Source organism: Neocloeon triangulifer, unplaced genomic scaffold, assembly GCF_031216515.1.
Source record: "Neocloeon triangulifer isolate White Clay Creek 2 clone unplaced genomic scaffold, ASM3121651v1 ptg000014l, whole genome shotgun sequence".
Classification (NCBI taxonomy): Eukaryota; Metazoa; Arthropoda; class Insecta; order Ephemeroptera; family Baetidae; genus Neocloeon; species Neocloeon triangulifer.
The window spans coordinates 9,174,386-9,186,738 of record NW_026775556.1 but is presented as its reverse complement, the minus strand read 5'-3'; the positions used below and the strand labels follow the sequence as shown (position 1 = coordinate 9,186,738).

At 36.0% G+C, this 12,353-nt stretch overlaps 1 protein-coding gene across 1 annotated transcript; it reads left to right on the top strand.

Annotated features, from left to right (window-relative positions):
- The first annotated feature begins 317 nt into the window (after positions 1-317).
- Positions 318-12,032, top strand: LOC132200141 (uncharacterized). Its single transcript, XM_059625375.1, has 12 exons — positions 318-504; positions 7,963-8,187; positions 8,258-8,432; positions 8,640-8,759; positions 8,820-8,963; positions 9,047-9,357; positions 9,416-9,566; positions 9,781-9,964; positions 10,017-10,281; positions 10,335-10,500; positions 10,560-10,760; positions 10,815-12,032. Exons 3-12 carry the CDS (start codon positions 8,309-8,311, stop codon positions 10,955-10,957), a joined length of 1,809 nt encoding a protein of 602 aa, XP_059481358.1. The 5' UTR covers positions 318-504; positions 7,963-8,187; positions 8,258-8,308; the 3' UTR covers positions 10,958-12,032.
- The last annotated feature ends 321 nt before the right edge of the window (positions 12,033-12,353 follow it).

The window sequence follows — 12,353 nt, the reverse complement described above, 5'->3', positions numbered from 1 at the left end:
AAATCTGAAGAAATTAATATGAATTAATAAATAAGAAAATCTTCACGGATGTCGCATGGGGCTCCACATCCACATTGAAAAAAAAAAGATTTTTATGAAAAAAACCAAAAAAACCAAATACACGCAAGGCCTGGCAGGTGCATGCATGGGGGTGGCAAGTGTGTCGGGTCAGGTGCCGCCTTTGGCGCCTCGAGCATGTGAATGCGAGAAGGCGCCGTATAGATAGCGCTGGTATGTAAGCGAGGCGTGTTACCCCCACCAACGATGTCCCCTACCCTCTCCCTCTCTTGCACCCCTGCACTGGCAAGTGGCAACAACCGTGCGATAACGAAAACGTAAGATAACTCACTGGTCGCTTTGGATGTTGGATAAACGAGCTCGGCGATGTGGAGAAGGGTTAACCAGCAAGGAAGAAGACAGGTCCACTCTTGAATCCGATCATTCCTCCACTGTCCAAATGTCCGAGTGTCTCAAGCTCGAGTCCGTCCGCATTCCCTTGTCTAGGTGAGTAAACTCATCCCTCGACGCTTTCGAGCTGGAACAGTCCAGCAACCTGCTCGCACACAATAACAACATAAATTTTTTATTACACATCCGTGTTTATTTTGCATCGTCGCAATAAAAGATCAACGAGAAATTCGCCAGAAAAGTCTAATGTGTTTGGCTAAAATTCACGCAACGAAAATAGATTTCCTAGGGAAAAGCGTGCGGTTTTGTCAATTTAATAGGAAATTAAAGCTTGCGATTGAATTTGTCCTTGGTACTATATAGGTTAATAATTTCCACGAATATGGTTCACCTTAAAAAACGCACGCAATTCTTTCGTGAGCTATAATTTTCTACAAAAATGCGGTGCTTTTTATTTCTGTGGCAGGGGAAAATTACAAGTTCGCGATAAAACACAACAAAGTTTATCGATTTTTCCACCCTTACACAAAAACGGTGCACCGTGGTACCATTCTAGGTGCCACTGTGACACAGAATAACAAAGCATAATAAAATTTCAATACAAAAATGATCCTTTAACTTGATGTAAATGCACGTTTTAAGTCAACTTGCGGGTGCGTTATGTCCACGGGAATTGTTACTTAAAAAATGACTTGTTACAAGAGAACAAATAAATGAAAAAATTAAATGAATTTATTAATTTTGGGAAGGAAAATAAATATACTTAACTATTTTTTATGTGGCCTAATTTACCCTCGTTATTAATTAACTTGATGTCATGGTGATTTGAATTTAAAATCGGCTTTTCCTCGATGAAATCACCATGAATCAACCCTCGATCGTGAAATTCTACCATAAGTTGATGTCACTTGAAAATTACATGAATCATTGGATCTTTTGTTAGTTCACATTCATAATGCAGGAAATTTGAAAAAATAATAAATAAAAAATTCAAGGATAAATTTTTTTTAGAGTTTTTTGAACAAAAACGTTTTATTTGGAAAAAAATTTCCCGAAAAATCAAAACAAAATTATCTCTTATCTTTTTACTACTAGTTGTCATCATTAATTAGTTTCAAAGCCTGGCGAATCAAACTTGTTGATGGAATTAAGACTGCTAAATTGCTCTAATTAATCTCAATCCACTTTGATGAGAAATAATAAACAAGGACGAACGCACGCTAGTTCAATTCGCGGCTGAAAAACATTTTCATATTTCTGCTCTAGGTTCGTTTCCAACGCCATGTGTGTGCAATGCTTCCATTCAATCTGATACACTCTATTAGTCCACTTGCCGCAGTCAAACGCGATCCCACGTGCGCAAAAACGAGCCCATGTGTTTATAAAAAGAACGAAAAACAAACCGAAGAAGCTGCGAAGGCCGAGTGCAGTGTCGCGAGAATTTAAGTTTTAATGACCTCGCACTAAAGTCAAAGGGGATGACTAACAAAACTTGAAATACCACCGCACTGCGCGTTGATTTTCTGCTGCTACCAATGAAGCGCAAAACGCAGATGTTTATTCTGCAGTGGGCGTAAAAATGATTATTTTGACACTGCAACATGTGATGCCGAATTGGAATGGGGCAGTAACTTGTTCCAACAAGAACTATGTATAAAATTTAACACTTTGGTTTCATAAATAAATCTTGAATCAAAGTGGAGAAAAATCTCCAGGGATTTTTTATCATCAGTATTTTATGGCAATTGGCGAGAAATTTTTAATTTGTTATGTAATTTTTTAAATTCTAGTTCTTACTGAACAGTGGTTGTGGGTCGAAGAGACCGAAGACCAAACCACAGATTGATAATGTGGTCATTTGAAAGCGGATGTAAAGTTTTTTCCTCATATGACTTATCACAATTTTTCAGCAATTTTATATATTATTTATATAAAATATTTGTAAGAACCCAACTAGATTTATAAATTTTATATTCAGAATTCAGAGTTCAACAAAAATAATATGCTGTATTAATTTGATTAATATTAGGCAAAAAAATTTATAATTCAAAGTTGTATAGTATTTATATTTTTTAATTCACCATTTTAATTATTGTGATAAGTCTGAATAAAGCAATCATCTCTTTTTACAATCCGGTTGGCACCGAGCTGCTGCGCCGGACACACGTCGTGTGAAGTTGGCGTTAAATAAAGATGCAGTTTGAACTCGGGCGTAGTTAAACAGTGTCCTAGTCGTCCGGCCCCAAACGCAGCCGTTTGCTTAGCCGGGCGCTTTGCACGTGCGTCACAAGCAAGTTTAACGCACTAGCTGCCCTTTTGAATTTTCGTTTCTCAGTCAGATTTTGGTAAACACGCTGCGGCTGGCGTTGAGAAGCAACAAACTCAATTAAATCGAGGGCCGCTCTGCTGTTGCTAACTCTGCAGCCTGCTTTTGGCGCGCGGCCCAGATTGAAAGATTTCGCACTTTGCGCTCCGCCGAGAATCAGGTGGGCGCCGGACTCGCGGGCCGGTGTTGGCCTTCAAAACCCGGCCGGCATGGGTAACTTTTATTCCGATCTTTTCATTCGAGTCTCACATTGGGACTTGCGAAAAAGAATTATTATGTTGATTACCGTGACGGCCTTGTATCTGCCACCCTGTGAGAATTATCACCCGAGAGTCTGGAGTTTTTTTTTTAATATTAATAAACCGGTTATAAAATTTGAATGTCAGCTGACAATTAAACGGTCTTGTTTTTTATTTTGGTTGCCTAATAAACGGTTAAAAAATATCCATCAAATTTATTAATCGAGTCGTTCAAGTTCCTTTTAAAGAATGAAAACCAAGGTCTAAAAAGGTCGCACTAAAAATTATCACTCAAAACAAACACATTAAAAACGCATGTTTGCTCGGCAAAAGGGGATAGGCGCAGTGGTTGTTCGTTAACATGCAGAATGTTTGCAAGAATTTGAGGACAGATAAAGATAGCCATCCTATAAAAAATAACCCAATTTAAATCAGCCAGGAAGGACCAGTGTAATCTGGTATAAAATCGAATGATTTCGGTGTCAAAATATTTCTTTGCACATTGATCCAGGATCAATCGTTTTTTACACATCCTCTGCTTGAAAATATTTTTTCTGATAAAAAATTTGCACACAAAAAAACTGTATTTTATGATATCAAAATGTTTTCCCCTTTGGTGGGAAGAGAGAACGCTTTGGCTGATAAAGACTTCAAGCGGCGACGGGGAGCATCTGGTGCAAATTCAATTTTCCACCCAATTTGGCCAATTCATTCACCCTTGTATTGGAAGCGCATTTCCACTTAACTGAGTTGCCTAGTCACTGACACTATGAAGCTCTGCTTGCACAAGTAAATCAATCAGTGCGGTTGAGTTACATGGTTTCCAACTTAACTAAATTAACTCTTTATATTAATGGAACTGTTGATGATTATCTTGAATCCGCCAGGCGCAGACTTGACTTTGGCAATGCGTTTGTTAAAGCAATCATTGGCGTCTCAGACAGGCGGCGTAAATTGTTTGTCAGTTGCGAAAATTACAGAGTAAAAAAATTCGCGTTTGAGTGCGAAATGGAAGATCAAAGGAATGGCTCTGTTACCACCTCAGTTGTCGCAATGAATCACGTGTAATGTTGTTGACCCTGTTTAAAGTCACACTATATTGCGAGTTTAATTGTCACAAGCAATATTTACACGCCTATTAAAAAGCTTTTAAATGTATTTGACACAAGATATTTAATGAAAGGATCATAATTTAATTTGTCTCTTAAAACTACATTATTCTAATTACAATAACAAATAAGTAAATTGTAAGACTGCATCATATGCATACAATGTTGAATTTTTCTCTGAAGTGAATTTTAATAATTATCAATTTCTTAATTATTTCTTTAGTATTTTATTGCTTTACGTTTTATCTCAAGATGTGACAGTTGTTTTTTCATATTGAATAGCCGGGATTTTTTTGCCTCTTTATATAATTGAAATTTACATATGTTATCCAAGTAAATCCATTTCTTCTCGTTTGATTAAAATTTTCATTTAAAATCTTTATTTTTTAATATGATTTATTTATTTCCTTCAAAAGTCACTATACATAGAAGGTGAGGAAAATAAATGCAACAAACGGCAAGCATGAACAGTTAAAGCAAATGCAAAGTACAATTTTCTGTTACTGTTAGTAAATTGCAGCTGATTAAAAGAATGCGATCCAAAGATACACTATTTGCCATTCCGCAATGTAGGACAAGGAAAAGTATAATTGCCTCAACTGTAGAGACGCGCACTGCTTTTTCAAAACAAACAACTCAGCCTCGTCACATGGAAGCTTTTTGTGCAACTGGCTTCTAGTGTCGGCACAGCGAGGCACAAGAAATGCATCCCGCAGACTGCTTTCCAGGTCACATTTTTTTCATCTTAAGGGGTGTTCTTTTTTAAGAGGCAAATAATAATTTTGTAATAACTTTGGTTGTTGCATTGCAGCAAATGGAAAGATAAAATAATAATGTTTCAAGAAAGTGTTGTTTTTAAAAAGCCACAAGTGCTCTAGCCAACAGTTTTTACAGTCTCAAGTAAAATTTGAGCAAGTGTTTGATCCTTAAAAGTTTTTAAACAAATCAGAAAGTATCCATTACCCTCAAATGCCACTTCAATAATACTTCATCTCTGGGAAAGGCCATTGAACGATAACCTTAATCATATGACTTAAATGTTAACATTGGAAAAATATCAATTTAATGTTCTCAATCGTCTCTTCTCTTGAAACGAATTAATGGAGAGCAAGGATTAATTTAATTTTAGAAAGTAAAATTTAATAATGAGAAACTGATAGTGCGCCCTTAATCAAATCCCTCCAAGTTCTTAGTTTAATTGGATTCTCATATCGATCGCTTGTCTGTCCATTGGCAAATCATAATCGCATTAAAAAATGAATTTTCAAATATTGCTCCATCATTGAGCTTAAAAAAGGCACACGGAATAATAATCGTGGCAATTTAGTATACTAAATTTGTTACCGATCTTGGCCATCTTTTATAACTTCTGTTGTTTGTCGTAAAGGCCATAAAATTTAAATTGGCTAAAGCATAATCTCAATCTAAATCGTCGCTTAATTAAATGATATCATCTCATAGCTATAAATTTTTGAAGGACCCATAATCAACAGCTGTGATACTTTTATGCCACAAATAATTTTTTATTATTTTAATTTTCCCCTACAACACTATAAATTTCTGCAGAGCATTGTTATACTTAGTTTGTGATGCAATAGAACTTACAATGGCCAAATAATTTTGAAGCCACTTTCACAGAGACATTATTTAATGATGACAAAAATGAACTAAATCACTAATGCCTAGGTTTCATTTGAAATAACGTTTCGCAGATTAATAAAAATTAAATTTAAATTAAACTTTTTAATAAGCGCATAAGAAAATCTAAAGCACGTGCTTGTACACGCGGTTTCACAATTTTTCTTTGGCTTCTTATCGACGCAAGCTCTTCCGTTGCTCTCAAGATAAAATTACTCATGCTGCCATTCTCGGCTGTCCCCTTTTCTGCCCTGCTGAGCGATCACTCACACTCACGTCTCTTATTTTATAATGTTTTATTCCATTATTTTTTTACACAAACGTTCTTAAGAAACCGGAAAGTAAATGAGACCGGTGTAAAATGCGTTTTGAGCACTTTGTGGCGCCTGTCTTGTGATATGAAGCAACTCGCACAGCACTAAAGCCCATCTGCCCTACCTTGACCTCGTGTACGGCAATGCGGATAGCTGCACTTGGTCGCCCAATGATGCGACGGGTACGCGCCAAGAATTCTTGTTTTTCTCACCAGTATAAGGGCATTATAGTATTTTGCTGTTTTACGCAAAACGACACCAAGGCGTGTGAATCCTTGGTGAAACAACACTCATTGTCAGTCCTGATTATAATTTTTAATTCAATTTCAAAACCAATAAATGAACTGAATATTCAGTGGATCAAGCAAATCAAAATCATTACTTTTGAATCTTGAGATTGAGTTAGAAAATTAAGAAAGAATTTAGAAATACCAACATATCTAAACCCTGCCCCACGTAGATTTCGTTTTCTTTCTTGCCGTTCAGACTCATTTGCCTTTGAAATGAAGTTGAGCGTAACCTATTGTCAGCTCCGATCCATCGTTCTCCAAAGCGATAACCTCAATAACCTTCACCTATAGCGCCAGCGGAACTTGTGTCGCCGCAGTTTGAAAATGAAAATGCGGCAGTTTGTTTACTACAATCCGTCCGTCTTATCGAGCCAAACCTCCACATGTGGCGCATTTCCCATGGCCCATTTCTATCTTTTGGCGGCCAGAATTGATTCAAGTAAACAGCGTTTTCCTTTTCTTTTGAAGCGCAATTTGACCAAAAATTTGCATTTTTGCTCCCCCCAATTTCTACTCTTTATCATTTTTAAATTTCAGTTTGACCCTGATTGGCTGATAATATATATTCGTCCAATTTTAGGCCGTGGCCTTGTGGTTGTTGATAGCGCAAATAATCCTACTTCAGTTGACGTGCTTTCGAGATGATTTTTATGCATATATTTGCTTTCATATTCCCCGTTATCACATTTTCTTGTTATTCTGCAAAATTTAAAGGTTTTTTTGCCAGTTTTCACCGAATTCTTTGGTAATAATATATACAATGGTCATGAAATGTGTTTCTATCGTGATTATGAATGAGTGGGCATATAAATGAAACTGAAAAATATGCATAATTAAGTGGGCTATTAAAGTTGATTTGTCTCATTAAAAACAACTATAAAAACCATAAAATTTATAGCACATGTGACAAAATGACTTATTAGATCTTGAACTATTTAGAGCGAGGCATAATTATTTTGAATGGCCTGTGCCCTTTAGATTGTGCTACATATTACACAACAGCTACTTTTTTTAAATGATCATTTCACTAGCCCATTTCAAAAGCAGTTTTCTTTAACTCTGGGCTGGGGTGCTGAAGGTTAAAGTGCTCAAGCAACACTGCATATATTAATAGACTTGTTTTTTGGCAATTTATAAATTTATCTTTTACAAGTCATGTGGTTGGCGCGGCTTAAACAGGATATTAGCTAACTTTTTTATATTATTTTTTATCATCACAACAAGAGACGTCTGTTATATAATAAGAGATTAAAATATTATTAATTTGAATTTTTTGTCTCTGTCATCTGTTGTATTATGTATCAGTATGACAGAGAATCTACCAAACTAAACACGCTTACCACAAGATGGATCCAGCTCAATTTATTTTTGTGCAACAAACTAAAAGATAGGAGAGGCTCAGGATATTTATTAAAATTTATTGTTGATGAAATTGAGAATATTAATTGCAGAGCATTCCATAAGCTATTGATTAATAAAATCTTTGAAACTTAATCAAGTAATATAATTTTTTAGGTTGAAAACACTTCACATAAAAATATTATCAACATATAAATTCAACATTTTTAATATTAACCACTTTCAACCAAAACAAATTTCAAGCCTCTTGCTGATTTGACTTTCATATTATTTTTGCAGATAAGACGTCAAACTGAGACGCCGGCAAGGGTTCTTCATGTCTTGCAACAATATGTGCAAACACAATTATCAGCCTGGAGCGATCAATCAATGATTTTTACTTAAGCCCCACCCATGGCACTGCTGTGTAAACTGGAGCTCTAATCTGTGATATTAGGTTTATATCACCCTTGCGCTCACACACGTGATTACACGAGGAGCTCGCCTGTGCTTCCAAACACAAATGTACTTCGCCATGCGCTGCTATTAAATCTGGGCAACAAACCCCTTTTACCATTTTCATTGTTGCACAAAGAATCACTTGTTGCTGGCATTGGGAGATGCCCAGGAGCTTGGAATCGGCAAGATGACGCACCCTCCGGCCAAGCGCGAGAACAAAGACGATGATGACGACAGCAGCCTTCCGCCACCTCCCGATGGCGGTTGGGGCTGGTTCGTGGTGTTTGGCTCCTTCATGATCCACATTGTTGGTAAGATTAAAAATCACGCCATTTTTTCTGATTATCACTTTTTATTGCTATGAAAATAAACACTTTAATTTTAATCAGATAATTTGCAATGATATAAATCTTTTAAGCTATTAAGTTCAAACAATCACAAACTGTCTATTAATTGGAATTTTATCAATTAATGATCTTTATTTTAATGTTTCATATTGGCTTAATAATGTATTTTAGCCGATGGTGTCACCTACTCATTTGGATTATTTATTGATGAGTTCATCAAGTACTTTGGTACTGGCAGTGGAGAGACGGCGTGGATTGTTTCTATTCTTGTGGGAGTTACACTATGCTCTGGTGAGAATAAGACCTTATATTTTTAAGCCATTTGCACAATTTTTAATTCAAATATATCAGGTCCTATCACCAGCTCTCTAGTAAACAAGTATGGGTGCCGTCCGGTGACCATTGCAGGGGCAATTCTTTCTTCATTCTGTTTGGCCATAAGCATATATGCGCCTAGTGTCAAAGTTCTTTATTTGACAATCGGCCTTGGGACAGGTAAAGTTTGATATAAGATAGTTTATAGATTAAATTTAAACGGCTCAGTTTGTACGTTGTCCTAAACTTTTTTATTATTTCAGGCTTTGGTTTTGGATTGATTTACTTGCCAGCAATTGTCTCTGTGACAACCTACTTTGAACGGTTGCGCTCACTCGCCACTGGTATTGCGGTCTGTGGCTCTGGTCTGGGCACTTTCATCTATGCACCCCTCATCCGTTACATGATAGCCACCCTTGAGTGGAGGATAGCACTTCTCATTGTTGCAGTATCAGTACTGAGTTGCGTCTTCTTTGGGGCGCTATTTAGGCCTCTGGAAAAGATCACATCTCGCCAAACAGCTGAAGATGGAATTGCTGCGGAACTTAAGCCATTGAATATCCAAAATATTCAGGTGAGGATTAAATTAGTCCCAAAAAAATTAAGCAAAAATTTTTTGTTACACATTACAGAAATCAGATGACCCTAGCACCTGGAGGCACAGTGTCTGCAATGGTGACACCCCCAAGGAGGGAGAATGGGGAAATACAAATGGTCTTTTGGCGCCTCCAACCAAAGCAAACAGCTGCTCCGCTCATGACATTGGCCGACAGCATCCCAGTGGTACATTTATCCTCAATATAATGTTTTTCATTACTATTATATATTCGTTTTTTAATATTTGGCTGGATCCAGCCACTCGAGTTGCCAAAATTAATGTCTTGTTACTTGCTCTCTCCATTACAGTCTTCTTGCCAAGATCAAAGTAACATTTTTTATCAAAAATATTCCGACTTCCCAGAAATAATTTTAACCAAGGTTTAATGTGTTATTTCAGACTTGAGACCCGTGAACGGCGGACATGTGGGCCGATTTCTTCAATCTGAGACGGCACGAATGACTATGAGCCACCCTGCCTTGCTGCACCCTCACCCCCGTACACCTACCCCTAGACACAGAGGTGTTATGGACAGGCCTGATGTGTTTTATCGAGGAAGTCTCGCAAACATTCCAATGACCAAGTTTGTAGATAATTAATTAAAATGAAAATTTTGACAAAGGAAACTTTTGCAGATCTACACCAAAGCTGAATTTACCTGGCTCTAACCAGGATGTAGTTAAAAATTTACCTATTATCGTAACAGAACCTCCAACACCCGTTAGAGAAATTCTAAAGGATGTGGTCGTTACTGAAGAATCGGAGGGTTGCTGGGGCTTGTCTAGCACAATGAAGGAAATGCTTGATTTCTCCGTGCTCAAAAATCCTGTTTTCATCCTATTCACCGTTTCAAATTTCTGCACAAGTGTTGGCTTCAACATACCCTATGTTTATATTAAGGTATTAAAAAAATATTTTTTTAAATGCTAATTACTCATTGCATGATATTGTAGCCACAAGCCAATAGTTTAGGTATAGAAGACACCAAAGCCTCAATGCTTTTGGCAGTTATTGGAATTGCCAATACTGTTGGCAGGATTGTCCTCGGCTATATTTCGGATAAGCCGTGGGTCAATAGGCTTTTGGTCTATAACACGTGCCTCACAATTTGTGGCCTATGTGAGTTACAATAATTGTTAAAATTTTTACTTGTTTCTTATAAAATTTAAAATTTGTAGCAACTATGGCCAGCGTTCTGTGCTATGACTATATAAGCCTTGTGATCTACACATCTGTGTGGGGTTTTACTATTGGAGCTTATGTTGGGCTGACTTCAGTGATATTGGTAGATTTGCTAGGCCTCGAAATGCTGACAAATGCCTTTGGAGTGCTTCTCCTTTTCCAGGGTATTGCTTCGCTCCTTGGACCTCCCATTGCAGGTAATATTTTTGCAATTAATATGTAACTCGCATCTTAATTTTTTTTAATTTAAGGTTGGTTGTTTGACGCTCTCCACTCATACAACCCAGGCTTTTTGGTATCAGGTGTTGCGATTGCTGCCAGTGGGGTCATGCTGTTTGCCATTCCTATGCTTCAAAGGTCTCAGCTTGCTTCACAAAGACCTGGCAGGAACTGAACTCGAAAATATTAGCTTTTTTTTTAACTTTAAGAAGTGGAAGGACTACATGATTTTCTATTATTTCTGCTGTTTTTAATCTTGAATTTATATTATAAATTTGCTTCTGCTTGTATGTAATTTTGAAAACAATTTTTCTATTCCTCGACTTCCATTTTTATAACGTTTTCTGCGACTATGCTCTAGCTGTTTATGCTATGCGCAATTCACAGTCAAGCTCTCTTTAAACATTATGCACAGTTTGTCAGTGCTTCTCAATTTTTATAGCTTGTTTCTTACTTGCTAGCACACAAATTGACTCTGCATCATAGTGCCTAAGACAAAAAGAACCAATTTACAAGAACAAAAAATATAATATGAATCAAAATTGCAGCTCTGAAAATATTTCATACAATGATTGTTGCTTTATACAAATAACAGCCCAAGAAAATTTTCAGATAAAGAAAAGCAATGCAATCAATGCACACCTTTCACTTAAACTTTTCTCCCGTGCCAACTAAAATACTAAGCTGCAAAATATTTTTCTAGATTTTTAGCTTATATGGGTTTAAATTAAGAAAAATATCATAAATCATTAAATAATAAATTGCGCCAATGAGGTGTGATAAAATTAATGCTCCTTCAGCAAATTACTCCTTCTGAGGAAAAAATGACTGATCTCTTACAAATCACTCTATATAAATTCATTTTAATATTATTATTTTTTCAGTTACAATTGTATTTGATTGTCAGGAGATCAGTTGTGTTTCCGTGGAAGGAGCAATATTCTGTTGAATCATAAGAGATTTGTAAGAAATTATTAATTTTATCCATTCTTATTGTTCCTAATATTTATATTGGTCACTTGCCATTGTTAAGTAATGAGGTTGCTATCAAAATAAATGTATGAATGTGATGCGAGATATCTGGAGTAATCTCTGGTTTACAAGTTTGGTTGAATTTAATGATTGAAACGTTAATTTTATGAAAATCAGTGTTTGTTGAAAAAAACAGTGATTAATAAGTAAGTTACAATGTTATGTTACTTTGTAAATAATATAGTCAACTCAAATAAAAATGTGCTATATCATTTTAATTGAGTGTTATTTATTCTCCGCGCAAATAAAATAATTTTATTAAAATTCTGCCGCGTGCATGTGAAAATGGAAAATTCTTCCAATTCTAGTTTATGGAACACAAAATCTAACAAGTTAAAATTTATTTCCTTTTAACCCTTTATAAAGAGACAGATTTTAATACGCATCAATTGATATTTTTTTTTCATTTTCCCACTGTCAAGTTTACAGTCAAGTTTTAAATAAAATATGAAATTTATTTACTTAGACAATGAGATGTTTTTAGCAACAAATTGATTTTTTGAATTTAAAAATTTTTAATCAAAAAGGTCACTCAAGAA